The sequence below is a fragment of the Hibiscus syriacus genome, unplaced genomic scaffold (assembly GCF_006381635.1).
Source record: "Hibiscus syriacus cultivar Baekdansim isolate YM2019G1 unplaced genomic scaffold, ASM638163v2 tig00110933_pilon, whole genome shotgun sequence".
In the NCBI taxonomy this organism is placed as follows: domain Eukaryota; kingdom Viridiplantae; phylum Streptophyta; class Magnoliopsida; order Malvales; family Malvaceae; genus Hibiscus; species Hibiscus syriacus.
This window is the reverse complement of record NW_024062919.1, coordinates 813,726-835,363: the sequence shown is the minus strand read 5'-3', so window position 1 is coordinate 835,363 and position 21,638 is coordinate 813,726. Positions and strand designations below refer to the sequence as shown.

The 21,638-nt window shown below is 33.2% G+C and overlaps 1 protein-coding gene, 1 non-coding gene and 2 pseudogenes across 2 annotated transcripts; 3 read left to right on the top strand and 1 right to left on the bottom strand.

Moving 5' to 3' along the window:
• Window positions 1–3,581: 3,581 nt before the first annotated feature.
• LOC120147236 (ribulose bisphosphate carboxylase/oxygenase activase 2, chloroplastic-like) lies at window positions 3,582–6,387 on the top strand. Its single transcript, XM_039160673.1, has 7 exons — window positions 3,582–3,719; window positions 4,406–4,722; window positions 4,836–4,941; window positions 5,023–5,108; window positions 5,189–5,661; window positions 5,769–6,050; window positions 6,135–6,387. Exons 1-7 carry the CDS (start codon window positions 3,675–3,677, stop codon window positions 6,248–6,250), a joined length of 1,425 nt encoding a protein of 474 aa, XP_039016604.1. The 5' UTR covers window positions 3,582–3,674; the 3' UTR covers window positions 6,251–6,387.
• An 826-nt stretch (window positions 6,388–7,213) lies between these two features.
• On the top strand, window positions 7,214–7,406 carry LOC120147253. The gene has a single exon (XR_005518277.1). It is a non-coding gene; the product is annotated as a small nucleolar RNA snoR143 (small nucleolar RNA).
• Window positions 7,407–9,754: 2,348 nt separating this feature from the next.
• Window positions 9,755–12,983, top strand: LOC120147235 (annotated as a pseudogene).
• A 1,637-nt stretch (window positions 12,984–14,620) lies between these two features.
• LOC120147059 lies at window positions 14,621–18,802 on the bottom strand (annotated as a pseudogene).
• Between the last annotated feature and the right edge of the window lie 2,836 nt (window positions 18,803–21,638).

The following is a 21,638-nucleotide window of genomic DNA, read 5'->3' as shown; positions in this document are numbered from 1 at the left end:
ACTGATATTACTTATAATCATCTAGACTATTAAAAAATATTATCTAATTAATTATTAAAAAAGAACACTATGTTTATCAAATTATTTCATGTGTTATATGTCAATTAACTTGTATAAATGTCAAAAAATAATAATTATGTAATATCAAACCTGATAAATAATAAATATAATAAATAATAATAATAATAACCTCATAAAAGTGTTATTCAAAATGTTTGGTTAGTGCTACATGCAAAGACAAGCATGTTGACGAAGCAGGGATAATGTTAAGAGGCAAAAATCTACGATATATGTCATTTACCGAAATGTACCACTAATTTTAAAGGTAATATTTTTAAATAGTCATTAAATTATATTAAAATACTCCTTTTGAATATTTAACTTTAAAAGTTACATAATATCTCATTCAATCAATTCTTCAATTGTATTACAAAATAAATATTGCATCTTTAATTATCATTAAAAGGGTAACTTAACATGTTAAATTAATAAAAAATTCTCATTTTACCCACAATTATAAACTAAATTTTATTTTTGATATTTTTCAATATTTTGAAATAATAATTCTAAAAAAAATTATATATATATATATATAATATATATAAATTCATGATTCATTTTTAAAATTATAAATGTATTTTTTAAATTAAATTTATAATTAATCTTTTAATTCATAAAATTGTAATTATTTTTTAGAAATATGAATTTATTAATTCACAAAAAAATTATAATTACTTTTTTATTTAATTGTGGTTAATTTGAAATTTTATAATTATAATTTTTGAAATCCAATAATTTTGGTTATAAAATGGAATCATTTTTTTATTAAACAATGTGATTCAATTCTTTAATTTTTTATTAGTTTTAATATAATTTTAAAAATATATTTATAATTTCAAATAAATTTTCAAAATCCATATATTTAAAAATATTTTTATAATTTTTTGGAATTATTACTTAAAATTATTGAAAATATAAAAAATTTAGTCACAATTGATGGAGCAAATGATATTTTTTTATTTATTTAATATGCTACATTAGCTCTTAACGATAGTCAGTGTCAATATTTCTTTTTAACGAATATAAAATTTAATATTCATTTTTAAACTTGACTAAAAAAAATCATTTTAACATAGTTTAATGACTATTATAAATTTACACCGATACATATCAGTTTGTGGCGTGCGCGGTATCCATGTTAAGAGTTAACGATTAGATTAAAATAGTTAGTTAATATCAAGCATGTTTGGTTAGTTAATCTGTTAAGCTTTGGTGGTTTGTCTGTTGAGATTGGCAGGTGATTATGGTCTATAAAATCTGATAATGTAAATGGGCCTATTATAGTTTTCGGTTTCATGAATATTGGCTTTATTGAAAAATAACCCAATTACTTTTTTCTATACAAACCCTAAGTTATAACGATAAAATTATCTCCAAAGTTTTCATAAATGGTCATTTTGTTCTTTTTTTTAACTTTATTCCTCGATATCGTTAGTGTTATTTTTGTCATTATACCTAACCCTAATTGTTATCACCACTTAACAGATATTTAATCGACGCCTCGATGTTACAATTAACGAAGGATTGCTATCATCTGACATGTGTTGTGCTCTTCTTTTTTATATAGGTAGTCTTTGTTCTAAAAATTCACAACTATTTGACAATGGAAACTCAAACTCCCTTGTAGTCTTTGGTGCTCGGACCTGATATTTCTAGAGATAATAACTATCATTTTAATCATTGAGGTAGCTAACAACAAGTAATCAAGATTATATCTAATCACGTCATCATTTTCGTTAAATTGATGGTCAAACCTAACAACAAGTAATCAAAATATAAACGAAACGTAATATTAGATATGATTTTGAAGAAAAAAAGTTATGAGAACAAAACAGGAGCACGAGAATAAATGAGAACCAAATAGATAGTTTAACCAAATTATTAATAAAAAGACAAAGAAGTCAATTTTAATTTTCAAGAATCAAGATTTTATTATAACTTATCACTTTCATACTTATTAATTAAATTTGAGTACTCAATCTTTCAATTTAATGATTTGTCTTCACTTCTCTCCCATCCACATTTCATTTTATGAATTGCAATTTTATAAATAAATGAGCTTGAACGGATGATTTTTTGAAAAAATAACCTTAGTGATCGAAAATGTCTTATAATATACGATTTTAACTAACTTTTTTTAGATTTGTCAAAATAACCAACAAAATCGCAACGCGAACTCCAAATTCGCAACTCCAACGACCACGACCCGAGACGAGACGGCGGCGGCAGCGACGCGCGAGAGTCCCCCTTGTTCTCTTTCACTCAACAAGGAAGTGGGAAATCCAAGCCTTAAATACCCATTCCCAATAGTGTTTACAATACTATGTGGGATTGAGCATTGTAAGTTGCATGCATTGACTATAGATGCAAGAGCAAGACTTTTATCTTGAATGAATGAACATCGGCAATGGAAGGTCGATGATTATTGGTTAATAAATCGCAATGCGATTTTGGACTATCGCAACGCGAATTTGGAAACGGAGTTGCGAATTTAAGATCGCGTTGCGATATCGCAATGCGAATTTGGACTATCGCAACGTGAAATGGAAAATCGCAACGCGAATTTGGAAACTGAGTTGCGAAGTTGGAGTTTACGTTGTGAATTTAAGATCGCGTTGCGATTTTGTTGGTCATTTTGACAAATCCAAAAAAAATTGATTAAAATCGTATATTATAAGACATTTTCGGTCACTGAGGTTATTTTCTCTGATTTTTTTACTAATTTTGTGCACACAAATTACTAAAATGTTAATTTTTTTATGTCAAAATTAACATTAATGTTTTTTATAGTATTTCATAGTTAAACTAAGTATGAATACTTTTTGACAAATTAAAACATATGAATTAAATTTTTCATTTTCATAATATAAACATAATAAATTATTTTCTTATTTTTAAATAAGATAAAGTTTAGATTATTATGTAGGATAAAGCTCATCAGAGATCATTAAACTGTCTATAAATAACCATCTTAATCACTGAACTTTCAAAAGTTATAAAATAATCATTAAATTTATTGAAATGTTATAAAATAGCCATTAAATTTTATCAAATTATTATAAAATGTTCATTAAATTTATCAAACTTCTACACTTATTATAACGTTAAAATGATCATTTTTTTAATAATTCGGAAAATTAATAATTATTTTATAACTTTTAAAAAATTAATGACTAAAACGACCCTTTAAACATAAATGAATGACATCTAATGTAATTTATCCTATTTTGTATAACCATGCTACGTGGCAACTATTTGCTGGTGAAGCAGAGATGGGGATAAAACAACCAGAGACAGAATATTTTTGTTTTCTGAAAATCCGTTGTGTGGTGATAAATGGAATAAACTATCGAGTGGCAAAGAAACATAATCTCAAGGATAAACCTACAACACAGGAAATCACAACCAATCATCATCCGCCACGTGTATTCATGATCAATCTCCATTGTGTGGCCTTCAAAAATGATAAGAAAATCCTCAATTTTGGTACACAAAAAAGGAAGTGGTTATCCCTATAAGTTCTGCCCCAACAGTCTCCATACTTCAGCAGCTTCTCAAAACCCCACACTCGAACCAATAACAACAGTATTCACGGTTCCATAATCTCCCCGCCAATGGCTGCAGCCATCTCCACCATTGCTGCTTCCAACCGAGCACTGGTAATCTTCGTAACCCTTTTCTTTGTTCGTGTTTGTGTTCGTGTTAATTTATGTTGCTCGAACTATTCATGTTTCAAAATCTATACATGTATGTATATATTCTACTATAGACCACATGAGTGTATTAAAGATACGTAGAATTTTATGTTAAAGGTATGAACTTAGACGGTTATATTAAAATTACATGAGGATACGAAATTATATCATCGATATAAGAGGGAAAAAATATATAAAAATATATGAAAATTTGAAATTTTTAGAGAAACAATTGCACTATTAGCACCTCTCGAACTTCCCTACATGTATGCAAGTAGAGTATCTGGAAATGGGAATGTGTAATTGTTTTCAAATGATTTCTGAAATATCATATTTACATATTTCATGTTGGATATTTGAGTGAGTGTCGAACATAAATACTTGTATGCATGTATGTATGGTATATAATTATACCACATGTATGTATAGATATATTTAAAAATTATAAAATTTTAAAAGTTAAGAAGTTATTCTAGTGGAGTATTTAAAAATTGGGTATGTGTAAAATTTTTCAAATAATTTTTGAAATATCATATTCATATATTTTATGTTGGATATTCGAGTGTGTGTCAATTATAAATACTTGAAAAATAAAAAATGAAGAGTGGGAGTAATGTGGACTAGAACTATGTATGTCAAACTGTATGCAGTTGACCTTGAATGGCGCTGGTGCTGGAGTTTCGGTTCCAAGCTCAGCTTTCATGGGCAAGAAAGTGAGCGCGAGATACAGCAACAGCAACAAGCTTCCGTCGGGAAGTTTCAAGGTCGTGGCGGCCAAAGAGATCGACGAAAGCAAGCAGACCGACGGAGACCGATGGAAGGGGCTGGCCACAGACGTTTCCGACGACCAACAAGACATCACTCGAGGGAAAGGAATGGTCGATTCCCTCTTCCAAGCTCCCATGAATGATGGAACTCACTATGCTGTCATGAGTTCCTATGAATACCTCAGCCAAGGGCTTAAAACGTAAGTATCAAGTGTCATGAGTCGAGCCGGATTCGATAAACTCGAGTTTGATATTGATTTTCGATACTTCATTAGTATTTAGTAATGAATTTGTGATGATTAATGTAATTTAGGTACAACTTGGACAACAACATGGATGGTTTCTACATTGCACCTGCTTTCATGGACAAACTTGTTGTTCACATCACCAAGAACTTCATGACCCTCCCTAACATTAAGGTTGGTTAAAATTTTCGTTTTCGGATAGTAAGTATATCGGTCACGAGTTGAATCGAGTAATTCGAATATTTTCTTTTACAGGTTCCTCTTATCTTGGGTGTTTGGGGAGGCAAAGGTCAAGGAAAATCTTTCCAATGTGAGCTTGTCTTTGCCAAGATGGGAATCAAGTGAGTTCATGATTTCAACAAGCTTCTTAAACAAATATGCTGTGATAACTGATGAATTATTATGAATTGATTGTTTCCAGCCCCATTATGATGAGTGCCGGAGAATTGGAAAGTGGAAACGCCGGTGAACCAGCCAAGTTGATCAGGCAAAGGTATCGTGAGGCCGCCGACATCATCCGAAAGGGTAAGATGTGTTGCCTCTTCATCAACGATCTCGATGCCGGAGCCGGTCGCATGGGAGGCACCACTCAGTACACCGTCAACAACCAGATGGTTAATGCTACCCTCATGAACATTGCGGATAACCCAACCAACGTCCAGCTTCCCGGTATGTACAACAATGAAGAAAACCCCCGTGTCCCAGTCATCGTCACCGGTAACGATTTCTCGACATTGTACGCTCCTCTCATCCGTGACGGTCGTATGGAGAAGTTTTACTGGGCACCAACTAGGGAAGACCGTATTGGTGTTTGCAAAGGTATCTTTAGGACTGACGGTATCCCTGAAGAAGACATTGTTAAGCTTGTTGACACATTCCCTGGCCAATCCATTGGTAAGTCTTGCCCTACTAAATTTTATGTTCAATAGGTATTTCGGGATATCCGGATTCTGGTGCTGACCGTACGCACGATTAAATGATATTTTCGCTTGGTTTTGTAGATTTCTTCGGTGCCCTGAGGGCTAGAGTTTACGACGACGAAGTTCGGAAATGGATCGGAGATGTCGGGGTCCAGGGCATCGGGAAGAAGCTTGTGAACTCAAGGGAAGGCCCCCCAACATTTGAGCAGCCAAAGATGACCATTGGGAAGCTATTGGAATATGGAAACATGCTTGTTGCTGAGCAAGAGAATGTTAAGAGAGTCCAATTGGCAGACAAGTACTTGAGTGAAGCTGCCCTTGGTGAAGCTAATGAAGATTCCATCAACAGAGGAACCTTCTATGGTTAGATCCCTTTCGATTACGATAACCCATAAAATCGTGTTGCGATCGTTATTTAAATCCGTATTTCGTTGTTGTCGATGGCAGGCAAAGCAGCACAGCAAGTTGGTGTTCCAGTTCCAGAGGGATGCACTGATCCAGGTGCTGATAACTTTGATCCAACAGCAAGAAGTGATGATGGAAGTTGCAGTTACAAATTCTAGGCCTTTTGTGTACCATATAGTATTGGGTTGAAGAAGGGAAGAAAAACCCTTTTTTTATTTTAAGTAATTATGTGAGATGTTCCAAAACTATCGTTTGCCCTTTGGTTTTTTTCAAGTGGATTTGATTCCTCTAGTTTTGTGTTAAATGTTTTACTTTATTATGTTCCAATAATTTTATATTATAATCTCTACTAGTCGGATTTTTTACTCGAATTAAATTCATATGAGAAGATTTTAAATTTGAATTTAAATTAATATATTTAAACACAATACAAGAAGAAGTTTATGAATTTTAACCTCAAAAAGCTAATCAATCAAGATCCATGGAAAACAACTAAATAAAATTGATATAAAATTAAAAATTTAATCATTAACATTTAATTTACCGTAAAATTATCTGATTTTATAAATATTAAATTCATTTATAAATAAATAAGAAATGTGATAAAAGAAACTAAATTAATATCATAAAATCATATTTTGAAAAAAGGTAAACCCAGATTTAAAATAGATATAGAAAAGCAAAAGCCCCAAAAAACAAACTGGGCTATACTAAATATAGCCCTAAACCTAGCTCGTAATCCACTATAAATATATGAATATTCCCTCTTTCAAAACCCTAATCGCCTCCATCAAGACCCCAAAATATCTGCGTTTCTAAATTCCTGCCTCCAGCTAAACCTTTCCTCTACGAAATTAATTTTCCGAGGAGCCGAACAGAGGGCTGTGATTAGAAAGAGAGAGGCTCGAGTGGGATCAATAGAAAGAGAAACAAAGTCGAAGACGCCGCCTTCTTTTCAAGGCTTTGGCGTATTGATTTGTTCTTTCTTCCCATTTCCAATCTGGGGATTTCGTCTCCCACAATGACTTGAAAAATCCAATTTTACACTTGATATGAGCCCTGTTTTTTTCCCTCAATTTTTTTAAAAATCATTTTTTTCTTCTCATTGATATTTGCATTTGTTGTATATTTTTAATGAAATAAAGCAAAATTGTTAGTGCTTTGTTTCTTAAACAACAGTGCAGAAATTAAACGCTTGATTATTCTTTTGAAAATGAAAGAAAATTAAGCAGCGGCCAGACAACCGTAGGGGTGGTATCCACAGATGAAGGATTTTTAAATCTCCCCTTTGTCTACTGATTCCATCTCACATTTAATGTTTTTTAAGATTATTTTCTATATTAAATTAGGGTGGAATGAATAGTAGAGGTAGAAGTCGGTCGGATTATTCAATGATTTGTTGAAATCAGTTAAATTGTAGGGTATTTTATGCATCTTCCATGCATATCTCTAGGCTCTGACCACTGCCCAAAATTATTCCAGTCACAATGAGAAAAGAAACAAGAGAGAGAGACCATTTCGACTGATAGCAGTCTGCTTAGACCACCCTTCGTACCAGGCCGAACTATAACCGACAATATCATATTAGCCCAAGAAACAACGCACTCAATGAGGAATAAAAAAAGGGAAGAAAGAGTGGATGACAATTAAAATAGATATCCTCGTTTAACATGCCTTAGAACATAGCAGGATAGATTATGGACTTAATGCCTTCAATGTATCCCGAGCCACTCGATCGTTTCAGGTATGCCTCATTTTAGGTATAATCTTCTATGAACATGTTCATGTTCATGTCCATGTTGTAACTTGATGTATAAAACTGTGCTCATTGTCAATTTCGGAGTAAGGATCCGACTAAGAGCATAGCAGAGGAAAGCCAATTCTGCACGTTTGAATTGATTATGGATAGAAATGAAATTTTATATTAAAGAAGAAGAGGAGGTGAAAACATATTAACAACAAAAAATATAAAAAAAAATACTTAAATTTTCGAAGAGATGATTGTTCTCGTCAGTCTTCCTCTCTATCCATCTTTGAGGGGGACAGTTCTGCTTCCATTGGTTGTGCTTGTTGTTGGATATTGGTGAGTGGCTCTGTTACCGTTACCATTCATTGTAGTGGTGTCCTTCTTCGATTAGTTTAGTTTATTAATTGAGAAGATTCAAATTTGCATCTAGTGCTGCATGATGAAGGCAAAACGCGTAAAACACATGCAAGATATTTTTGATTTCTTAATTCCAAGTGGGATATTTTTGTTTATGTTTAGTGATATTCGAGGTATGAATGTTCGAGTACAACGTATATAGTCGCAGATTAAATGACGATATTGATTACAAGTCGTATTGTTAATTGAGTCAATTACATTAATTATTTCTCATTTATTCTCAAATTGTTTGATGACGACATAAAAGTGAGTAAAAAAATTTATTTATTAAGATACGAGTTTTAAGTTCATCTTTTTATTGCCTGTAAACGAATCGAACGCATACGAACTGAGGTATATTCATGTTCGTTCATTTAATAAATAAACGAACACGAACATAAACGAATAATTTTTTTTTCATGTTCGTTCATTAAGGAATATAGCTTGTTCATGTTCGTTCATTTATAATGTTCGTTCATTTTATAAACGAACGAACATAAACGAACACAATAAACGAACAACACAAAAACAAAAAAAAAAACTTATTCGAACACAACAAACGAATGTAAAAAAAGTAAACAACTTAAAATTCATTAATATAACATGTAACTTTATAGTTAATTTGTTCGAATACAAAAAAAACATACATAAATCATAAATAAGCTATATGAACATAATAAAGTCTTAAAGTTAATTTGTTCAACAAAACAATCTTCTTGAAATCTAAACAACTTCAATAATCTTCGTAACATATTCGACTTGTCCTCTGTTCGAACATAAATGAACGAACATAAACGAATATATAATCAAACGTTCACGAACGTAAATGAACGAACAAACATTTGTTCATGTTTGTTTATTTAATTAAACGAACACAAAATCTTGTTCATGTTCGTTTATTTATTAAATAAACGAACTTCTCGCCACACGGTTCATGAACGGTTCGCTGAACGTTCAGTTCATTTACAGGCCTAATCAGCACATACAAAAAGAAAATCAATCTATTTTGAAAAATCAAATTTAAATAATTATTAGAATAAATTCACTCATTTAAAAATAAGTTTCAACATCTTTATACCAAACCTTTTCGTATGAGATTAAATTTATCCTTTAAATTCAATTTTATTAACTTTTTAAAACATATTTTATTAATTCAAAATTAAATTTTGAAGATTTTTATATTAATTCTCAAAAAATAACATATTAAATATAATATCAAACTTGAATCATCAAGTAATTTCGACAGTGAAAAGAATATTATTCTCCTCAGCCTATTAAATGGTAATATCAAACCAAACATTCAATATCAAATTTAAACAAATCAAAGAAAAAATAATCAAGAAATAATCCACTAATTCAAATTTATATATATAAAAAAGTCATTCAATAATAATATTTAAAATTTCTTAAAATAAGCGTGTCTATAGTTAACGGCAAAGATTTACCCAATCATCACCATCACCCTATTAATTGAAAATCATTTCTTTTGTTCAGCGAATACTTGAATCATTTATATTTAAAATTCCAACGCAACGATCAAGCCTTCTTTAGTCTTTTTCCCTTCCTTTTCTCTCTCAGAATCAGCTCAGGTACTGTTCTTATTTTGATCTTCTCTGCTCCTTTTGAAAAGGTGTTTTTCAAGGCAATTTATTTATCTAAAGAAAGAATTACTTAGGAACTAGCCTGATGGGTTTTTAAGGTTGTTTTGGAACTACTTTGATGGGTTTTTAAGGTTTTCTTCTCAAACCTTAAAGACATTATTTTTTTGAATTTCCAGTTTGATTCTTGTATTTGTTCTGAAAAATGATGATTTCAGCATGGGTTTTGTTTATATTCACTAGCTGCTTCAGGTCCCTTGTTCATTTTTTTGAGACTGTTCAAAATTCTCAATTCTTTCTATGTTTTGCACTGTTCCTTTTCCCCCCTATGTTTTCTGTATGTTTGATGTTTTTCTAGGTAATTTTGGCAAGGAACATAACAGTTTGTAGTTAGATTTGTTGTAGTTTTTTTGGACAATAATGTAATAGGGGAGGAGCTTGATTTGAGCTTGATTTTTCTGGTTTTGATTTAGGGTTTGGGGTTCAGGGTTTCAGTTGTTACTATCATATTTGGCTTATGACTATGGATCCGTCGTTGAAGGGGCTTTACAGTTCTGATGATAGATTCAGACTAGATGAAGATACTTTGTTCGAATTGGCCAATCCGAACTTTAGTACCGGGTTTCGGAATGAAAATTATGTTGATATTCCTCCTATGCAACCTGCTTCGATTCCCAGAAATTTACCTCCTTCCTCTAGTGTAAACGAAGAGTTATATCAGTACGAGGATTATGACTTTAGCGATGTAGTTCTTAAGTACATAAATGAGATGTTAATGGAAGAAGATATGGAAGATAAGACCTGCATGTTTAAGGAGTCATCGGCAGCCCTTCAAGCTGCAGAGAGATCATTTTATGAGGTTCTCGGAGAACGGTATCCACTTTCTCCGGAACCCGAATCAAAGGATCAAAATCAGGAAAGCTTCGATGAACATCATGGTCAAAGTTGTTGGAGATGTATTAACGGTGGTAGTAACTTTGTCAATCTTCCGTGTAACCATGATTTGGGTGTGCAAATGTTTGAACTTCAGTTCTCAAGCTAATTCATCTCCTAGTTCGGGGAATAGTACTGGTAGTCTCATAGAAGGCTTTGTGGATTCTCCGGTGAGTACGCCGAGGCTTCCTGAAATGTTTGGCGATAGTGACTCCATTGTGCAATTTAGAAAAGGGTTTGAGGAAGCAAGTAGGTTCCTTCCAAATCACGGGAGCTTGTTCGTTGATGTAGAAAGTGACAGACTGTTTCTCAAAGAGCTAAAGGAAGAGGCTAAAGATGCTGTAGAGAAGGTGGTGAATGAGTTCTCGCCAGATGGATCGAGAGGAAAGAAGAAACCTCACCCCGGGGATGTGAATTTAGACAGCGGCAGAAGTAACAAGCAGTCATCAATTTATACCGAATCCACTGTAAGCCCGGAAATGTTTGATACAGTGTTACTAAATTGTCAAGGCATAACCGACCTTCAAAAGCTTTGCAAAACGAAACAAACAAGAACTTGCAGCAGAATGGACAGTTGAAAGGATCTACCGGTGGAAAGGCTCGTGGGAACAAAGGTAAACGGAATGTGGTCGATTTGAGAACTCTCCTGACTCTTTGTGCACAAGCTGTTGCAACCGATGATAGGAGGAGTGCGAATGAGCTCCTGAAGCAAATCAGGCAGCATTCTGATCCTACAGGTGACGGGATGCAGCGGTTGGCTCACTATTTTGTTGATGGCCTAGAGGCACGCTTAGCTGGTTCCGGGACCCAGAGTTACAATCCCGTTGTCACGAGGCCGACATCAGCTGCTAACTTTTTGAAAGCTTACCATTTGTTTCTCGCTGCATGCCCTTTTAAGAAGATCTCGGACTTCTTCTCAAACACAACAATAATGCATCTTGCAGAAAATGCAGCTAGGCTTCATATCATCGACTTCGGTGTTCTTTATGGTTTCCAATGGCCTTGCCTCATACAGCGTCTCTCATCTAGACTCGGGGGACCGCCTAAGCTAAAAATTACAGGGATTGATCTTCCACAGCCAGGTTTCCGGCCAGCAGAAAGGGTTGAGGAGACGGGGCGTCGTCTTGCGAACTATGCAAAGACTTTCAAAGTTCCATTCGAGTTCCATGCAATTGCACAGAAATGGGATACCATTGCAATCGAGGACCTCAAGATTGAAAGAGGTGAGGTGCTTGTTGTAAACTGCATGTTCAGGCTCCGGAATCTGCTTGATGAGACCGTGGTTGTGGACAGTCCGAGGAATAAAGTTCTGAACTTGGTCAGGAGGTTGAATCCCGATGTTTTCATACTGGGGATTGTGAACGGTTCTTACAGTGCTCCATTCTTTACTACCAGATTCAGGGAGGCTCTCTTCCACTATTCCACTTTATTTGATATGCTTGAGACTAATGTGCCCCGTGAAATTCCTGAACGAAGGCTGATTGAGAGCGAGATATTCGGGTGGGAGGCAATGAATGTCATCGCATGTGAGGGTGCTGAAAGAATCGAGCGGCCCGAGACATACAAGCAGTGGCAGGTTCGGAATACAAGGGCTGGCTTCAGACAGTTGCCACTAGATAAGGCAATCATGAAGACAGCGAAGGAGAGAGTTGAAACATGCTACCACAAGGACTTTGTCATCAACGAGGATAACGGTTGGTTGCTTCAGGGGTGGAAGGGACGGATCGTTTATGCACACTCGTCTTGGGTGCCCGCCTCATAAGTGCATACTTTTTGCTACTTTTGGAAGGCAAAGTCTTCCAAAATCAGCTGTAGTGACGGATTTCCACATATATGAAGATACGGCGCCGAACTTCCTACACTTACAGATAAAATCTCTCCCCTTCGCTCCGTCTCTTACGCAGACACACACAAGATAAACACGAATACCATAACTTCTTGCTATTGATGATTATTTATCATATTTTCCGAACTAGTTAGTTCGGTAAAATCTTTGCGGGTTCTTATTCACATGCTGTTGAAGGCTGAAATGCAACATGTACCATTTTGCTTCGGCATCGATGTTCATAATGCATAAAATGTATCAGGAAATAATAACGGTAATGCCTTTGACACCTGTAAATTCTCAACTAAACAGCGATGTTTTCATGTTAAAACACAGCCGTTTAGGGGAATGTAAATGAATTTTAGGATGTTTTAAGTCTTTCATACATTAAAGATGATTAGTTTCTGTCTAAATCTCATATTTTCTTTTAACCAATAAGCATTCTGTCTGGGGATGTAAGTTTTATCTGCTGATAATGTTTTCAAAGTGCTGGGGTATATCGTATTGTTTAGTTACTCGGATTCGGATGCAACTGTCGGATACAATTAGGTCTTCGATATGGATATTTTTGTTCTCTTTTCGATACGAATATATTTGGAAGATCTTTGTAGGGTTATATTCTCATACTTGCATCCGACTATGCATCAGATATTTGTACTTGGAAAAATGAAGAATCGGAGTTATATTCGAAGCCAATAATATTGAACTTCGCCTTTCGTTTTCTTGTACCAATTAGATTCCATTAATGTACTGAATCCATTACGAATATTTTAGGATGAAGTTAGTGAAATGGACCTCATTAACATACCAATCCTAAGATCCCTATGGCCTCTGTGCTATGTGAAGTACTGCCATTAGGTTGAGGCATCACAACCTATGTTATTCGGACTCGGGCATTCGAGTATCGACGTATCACAATCTATGTTATTCGGATACGGATGATCGGGTATACAACTGCTAGGGGTATACATTGTGCTCGAACATGCGTCGGAGTCCAGATATCATAAATCACAATTTAATTAAGAAAACTTTTTTTTTGGTTATTTAGTACTTTTTTTGTATGATGTAGTTAGTGGTGTTGATGCATGCTTGTTGACATTATCTCAATAATTTGTCGTATTCAAATGGTAACCAAGACTTCATTGGTTAGCCTTTATTTATTCAAATGTTTGAGTGTGCTGATGTAGTCCTCTTGGTTTTGTATTAAAATTTGAATATAGGTAACCTACCTAAATGGATATAATATTCTAAGGACTTTTTAATTATTTGATATTTGATTGCAAATAAAACATCTAGTTTGATTAAAAAAGAAAATATTTAAAATTACAATAAAGTTTATAAATTAAATATATAATTAGAATACATTTTTTAACTATTGACATAATAAATTAATCACTCAAGATCATATGTGAATCATACAAAGAAAATGTTAAAATCCTTCTAAAAAAATTCGAACAAAAGATATATACGAATAAATTATCTACAAATACAACCGTGTATCCAAGTCCAATATGAGGATTCAAAACAAAGAAGATCGACAAGAGAATAAACAAACATCATATTAATCAGTCGAGATTAAGTGAAATGTAATTTTAAAAGGTATATTTGTATAAATACATCTACATCCTCTCTAACATATTCAAATTCCACAAACAAATATGTAAAAATTGTGTTTTTTTTTAATAGGTTGAGTCAATAATTAAATTAGTTATAAATATTTAGTTGATCTAATCAGTATCTTTATAGTGTTTTATAAAGATTAATTGGTTGATGAATTAAATACTAATAATTAATAAATAATAATAATTAAATCCATTGGAGGAGTTGTTTATCGGGCGGCTGCATAAAGACTTGGATATCCAAAGTCAACATTCTCGCCGAACCACTCTAAAATTAATTTTACTGAAAATATATTTAATTTTTTTTTAATATTTTATAATTTTTTTTTTAAATTTTATTTCAATAAATTATAGTTCATTTAAAAAAAAAAATCAATTAAGCGTCGAAAGATTTCATAAACAGAAAAACAAGATTCAAGTCGATGGGTCTTCATTCATGAGGTTGAATTCAACATGTTAAACTGAATACAGTTTCTTCCCAGTAACATCTATTGGGAGCTGAAAATTATTTAACATGGAATTCAGTAACACACTACTTACATACAGTTTCAAACGCTGTCGCCGGATATGCATTCTTCGTCGTCTCTCTCGAAGAGTTTAGCGGCGTCTGCGTTTAGCCGTTTCCCACATCTCCAGTAAATACTCGACACCCTCTTTCAGGCTTGCCTTTCTTCCTTCTTCATAGTTCCACAACTCGGAAATTATGTACCTTCCGCTCGGATTGTATTCGTTTATTTCTTTTATAGACGAAGTGACCGACTTATACACTTCATTCCCCATTTCATCCTTTAAATCTCTCAGCTTTTCATCTTCATCATTAATCACTTCCTGAATCAGCATTACCGAACTTTGAGCAAACCAGCAGGAAAGCAACAGAACAAGGAACAATCTTCGTATATATATATATATATGACATCTTCGTAGTAACAGTGCTAAAGTTGAGAAAGAGGAAGAAAGGGGGATTGCAGCACAAGTTTAACGGGAGTCATGAAAGAAATACCTTATATTCTTCATTTCCCTCGAGTTTAATACGTTTGAACGGATGCCAGTCCGGATCCTTCAGATATTCCTCCCACAATGAGCACAGCTCCGAAGCTCTCTCCTCAGCTAGTTCCTCATTATATTTTCGCTTCATAACTTCAAGGAACGGTTTACCGTCAAGTTCTCCCATTCTCTTGACGCCGATATTTCCGCGACTTGATATTTCTTTCAATCCCTACAAAATGAATGCAGGAGTACTTCCTGATTGGAAAGTGTGACGAGCCATAAAACGCTGATGCAGGGTTTTAAGAAATATACGAAAAGCACCACAATAGCTTGCATATCAAGTCAGACTTATAATTCTTAGTGAAAAACAGTTGCAAAGCCTTAACCCATGTTTTAATAAAAAGGGCGGACCGAACTGCGGTATTCCACGTAAAAACCATTTACCAATGATGAATGAATGATGAATGAGCATAATTTCTTCAGCGTATTTCAGTTTTTGCAATACCATATAAAAAATCATGACTAAGAAAGTTCACCCTATAATGTTACACATATCATCATAGTCTTGATATCCACCATAGGAAAATATATTTGTTCAAAGATCTTAAAAGACTTCCAAACGGACATCTGCTAACTAAAGTCCGCAATTATTAGCCATAATGTTGAAAAGAAAACTCACATTAATCAATTCTTTGCGAGCATCCTGCAGCTCATCATTGCTCTTACGTTCTCTTACAATAAGAGTTTGGTTCAATGCTTCTAAATCTTCCAGCTCTTCCTCCTTTTCTCTCAACTCCTTAAGACTTGCCTCCATTTTTCAGAACTTCTATATCGTCTTCGTCTCCCATATGCCTAATCACATTCAATGAACCTCTCAATTGCTCGATTTCCAGTTCTAATGCCTGTTTTTGGTCTAATTTTTTCTCCAGTTGAATTATCCTGTTGTGAAGTTCCTCCTTTTGCCTCTGCATAATTGATGGTCCAATCATATGATCAGTTCCCAGCAATCTAGAACCGAAAAGGAAGTATTGTGGTAAAAAAAAGGAGAGGGTACAAATGACAAACAAACCTTCTGATCTTCAGCCAATTTCATTACTTTTTCATCAGCCTTTTTTTGCTCCAAAGCAGCCAATTGTAATGCACTATTTTGAAAAGCATTCTGGAAGAAGAAATATGTTAGTTTTAGATTTTCCAGCAACTCTTTCACCGGCACTTCCGAGCATACAATTAAAATAAAAAACATCAACTGGTGCTCCAAGGGCAAGTGAGTTGTTTTTATTCTTTTTAATGCTAAACTTGTATGATAAAAGAAAATCATGGTAGGAAATCACCAATCCTAGATTTCTAGCCTGCAAAGTAGGCGCCTATGTTTACCCTTCAAAATATATGATTACACATCATTCGAGGAATCCGTGATCTTGAAAATCAACAACTATATCCACTGTATGCGATAGATGAACAAACCACACCAGTATTGAGTTCCAATGGCATCAATTCCAAAGTGGTCATATGAACAAACTATGAGCCAGAGTTTCACCCAAAAAAAAAACACTTCGTTATAAAACTTAGGCGAATGGGCAAAAGCAAAAATGAAGAATAAAGCATATCACCTCTTCAAGATCCTTAGCCAACTTTTTTCTTTCAGTTTCATTGAGTGCCTCTCGCTTTTCAAGTTCAGCTCCGCGCAACTCCAGCTCCTGTTTATGGGTTTCTAGCTGTAACTTCAGTTTTTGGTGGTCACTAGAAATCTTCTGGAAGTGTTCCCTTGCACTTAGTTGAATCTTTTTAATCTCTGCGAATAGAAGCAACATGATTTTGATACCTTTGAGACAACAGTGTCATCCGATAACACTTTCAGAAATAAAAGTTGATGGAACACCACAGTATAGTTATGAAAACAGTAATTTCATGTAACATACTCGATGTAAGATGGAATAAAAACAACGGCTGAATAGAATGTATATATTATTACAACCTTCATTATATGCTTGAAGAAGGTTCTCCTTTTCCCCCATTAAAACCTCAAGGGACTTGGAAGTTTCAGAGCATATTGCTTCCATCTCTTTTATGTTGTTTTTAGTCTCGATGATATTTGTCAAATTTGATATAAGTCTATCTTGTTTCCTGGTTTCTTCCTCCATGAGCTCAGAAATTGTTTTAAGGTCACCAATCTTGCGTAAATATTCTCCGATAATACCACTTGAATTGTAGTCATCAGCACGGGCAACCCAAGCATAAAGACCATTCTTAGCATCATCATTAGCATTCCAGTCCTTTTTCCCATGGTGATCTGCTTCATAAGCCTTCTCAAACGACAACGCATTATGCAGCCCTGGCCAGCCTTTTCGGAATTCCACGGCAGCAGTCCCTGAATGACCACGGAAATTCCAAAGTGGGTGAACTCTTACGGGGTTGAACCCTCTGTTGATAAACTCATCCCTAAACTTCGATCCACTTCCTCCGACAGATCGCCCATCCTCAGACCTTCGGGTGGGAATATTAACCACAATTCCGGTCCACGGCCAAACAATTTTCTCATCATGGTCACACTCACAACCACTAGGAGGATCCTCTCGAGCCACAGGCTTTGATGAACCAACAACAGGCACGACATCTATCTGCAAATATTTTGCCAAAGCTAGGTGATTGGCTTTCACCCGTGGTTTTCTTTTCGAAGAACAACTATTTCCCACACCAGAAGCATGCTGAAGGAGATCCTTGTATCTGTAAGTTTGCTTATTCTTCTGAGGACAATAGGGACACGTATAAGTTTCGTCCGAAATCGTGATGTTATACTTCCCATTCTTTAGTTTTTGGTAAGATTTATCTTCATACTCCCCCATTTCAGATTCACTTATATCTGAATCATCATCTCCTGAGCTGATATCCATTCTCAAGGAAACCTAAAAGGCAACAATAAAACAATAAATCAAACTACATCCAACAGCAAACATGCGAATGGTAACAACTTGCTTGTTGAGAACCACAATCCCATGTTTGGTTACCAGGAAAATAAAATTAAAATGAAGAAATTATGCATCTAAGATATTATAAATTCTAGGGGTGCGAAAATAGATTATCAATATAAAATACAAAAAAATATATAAAAATTTAAAATTTTTAGAGTGATCCATCCTGAGGAAACCCAGAAGCAAATCCAATTACTAAGATCTTAATTTCAAAATCTAGAAACAGTGTTGCATGTTAGTTATTTGCAAATCTTCAATCAATTCCCATTTATATCAATAACAAAACTACAAGCAAAAGACGTCGCATTGTAGCATCCAACCAAGCCAAGTATTGTCCTTCCTTCTTCACGTGTTTTTCCCAGGAACCAAACAAAACCAGAATGAATTAAAAAAAAATGCATGCACTGACTTAGATTATCATTTCCGATGTCCCCATTCATGATCACAGTAAAAAGAGTGAAAACAATGCAGGAATTACAAGATCAAAAACAAGCAGCAGATCATTAAAACTAAAATATTTAAAATTCAAAAAACAAGGGAAACATGAAGGATTTGACTGTTTACCTACACAAAATGGGCCTTTGATTTTTGGGGTTCTTGAGCTTCTCCCAAAAGCTCTGGTTTTGCTAAAATTACAATTTTTTTCGTACAGAGAATCAATTAAATACTATTATTAGGGAATTATTGGAGAACTGAAAAAAATATACGTGTATTTGCTTTATTTACACCTGGATCTGGCAATATCAGACGGATACGATTACATCAAATAAATAAATAATATTAAAAAATAAAATAAAATAATCTAAAATTTTATTATTTGCTGAATTAATTGTATCATATGTCCTCAAATTACGACTATCCATCTTAAATTGGTCTTTTTTTTATGCAATTCCATCCCAAGTTTTATCTTTCATTATAAATTTGTTTTTAAACTTTTCAACATTTTAATTTCATCTTCAAACTATAATCATCATTCTAAATTGATTTCAAAATTCTGAATGTTTCAACTTCATCTTAATCTATTAGCATATGCTAATCATATACCCTATAACTAAAACCATCATGTCAAGCTATTATATTATATGTTTGAAAAAAAATTAGGTTAAATTATATTCGAAACTTTTACAAGTTTAGATGAATTTGTGAATGAAATTATAAGATTAAAAAAATAGAGATCATTTTAGAAGGAGAGTTATAATTTTAGAATGAAATTGAAATAATTAAAATTTTAAAAATTAATTAAAATAAAAGTAATAGTTTATAGATAAAATTAAAATACTCAAAATTTGAAAACTAATTTAAAAATAAAGATCATAAGGCGTGTGATATAATGTTTAGTTGGGATAGATAGAGTTCAAAGTTGAACTGAGATCAGATCAGTTACTTTATATTTTTATCATTTCATGATAATTACTCCAGTTTTCTTATTTTATTTTTTATATTTTATTTTAGTAAAATAAATTTTTTATAATAATTATAACTATTTGATAAAAAAAATAAAATGTTTTTATAAATATATATTTTATGAAAATAGAAATCGTTAATTTTATTAAAAAAAAGGAGATAATGTCTACCATTACAATAAACATATAATTATGGCATATCCATAAACTATTAATATTGTGCACAAGAAGTTAGTCACTTGAGATAATATAAAGACTTTACAAAGAAAATGTTAAAACCATATCTAAAAAACTTAAATAAAAGATAGATATGAACAGATCTAATCGTATCGTAAACTAACTTCAACAAATGATGAAACTATTGAAAACCATTGCCAATTACAAATCAGAATCGAGTGTCATGAGAAAACTATCTTCAGACACAAACTACGTATCTAAATCCAATCTAAGTATCCAGAACATGGAATGTCAACAAGACAACAAATAAGTGTAATCTTAATCAGTCGTTGCGTCGCCAAATCCAACCCCAGAAAAATTAAACGAAAAAAAGTCAAACAATTAAAACGTGCCAAAAGACAGAGAAAATGTGTCATAAAAACATACGAAAACATACCATAAAGGTAGAGTTATTGAAAATTAAAAAAATAAAATAAAGAAAAAACAAAATGTGGTATGAAGAAAAAAACGTGCCAAAATAAAGAATAAACATGAAATAAATACAGAATTATTGAAAATTAAAAAAACAAAATGTAGTATAAGAAAATAAAGAATAAGCATGAAATACATATGGTCGGTGATCAACATCAAAACTAATGTTGTTATCTGTCTTATTGTCGATCATTTGGCAAACAAAGAAGAAAAGAAAGGAAACAAAAAGAAAATGGCTAAAAAAAGTTTTTTATAAATATTTTAAAAAAATATTATTTAAATAAATAAGAAATTAATTTATATAATATACTAAATCATTTTTACTATTTTAAATATAAAATATTTATTTTTACATTATAAAAATAAATAAAAATAAAAATCAATTTAATATATACACATAAATTTAAACATGATTATGATACAATAAAATATTCGAACATGAGTTTGTAACATGTTTATAGGTGTTTAGTCGTGAGATATAAAATTATCTTTATAAATAAGATTACGATATTATATTAAAAGATTATTTTTTGAGAAAATAACCTCAGTGATCAAAAATGCCTTATAATATACGATTTTAACCAACTTTTTTTGGATTTGCCAAAATGACCAACTAAATCGCAATGCGATTAAGTAAATCGCAATGCGAATTAGGAAAATCGCAATGCAAATACGTAAATCGCAATGCGAATTTGACTATCGCAATGCGATTTACATAGCGCCATTCGTGTTAACGCGTATTTTTTTTTTCAAATTCCAAACACGAATTTTTTCTTAATATATCAGAAACTGAAGTAATTCTGGCATATTCCAGTTATACTCCCGTGACATTTTATTCGGGGACTTTTCTTTGGGGATTTCTTCTTCTTCTTTTCCTTCTTCAGTGTTATATGAATTACAGAATGGATGTTCAACATGTTCATTTACAGTCGTAACTTCCTCCTCATTATCATCAACAACATCTTCCTTGGCAACGGCTGTTTCATCATCAAAATTCGGGTATTGACCAATATCAAAATCATTACACGCAAGGTCTGTTTCTTCTTCTGAAAAATCATCAAAATCCGAGTATTGACCAATATCAAAGTCCGGGTATTGACCAAGATCAAATTTTGAATACTGACTAGTACTCACAAATTTTTTTGTTGGCTCATCATCGTCTAACTGGTCAATACGAAAACCGGAATTTGGTGCTGAAAGTTGATTGAGATTTGGATTAGGGAAAGGTTGTGGGTTTTGAGATTGTGTTTGGTATTGGAAATGTGGTGAAATAATATTTGCTTGGTGATGAAATTGTGGTGGAACCATTAAATTTTGAGCACCATAAACTGGGGTTGAAAAACTTAGTTGATTACTACCCGCTACTGACCCAACTTCACTACTTCTAGGTTCAACAACATACAATGTAACATCATCACTTG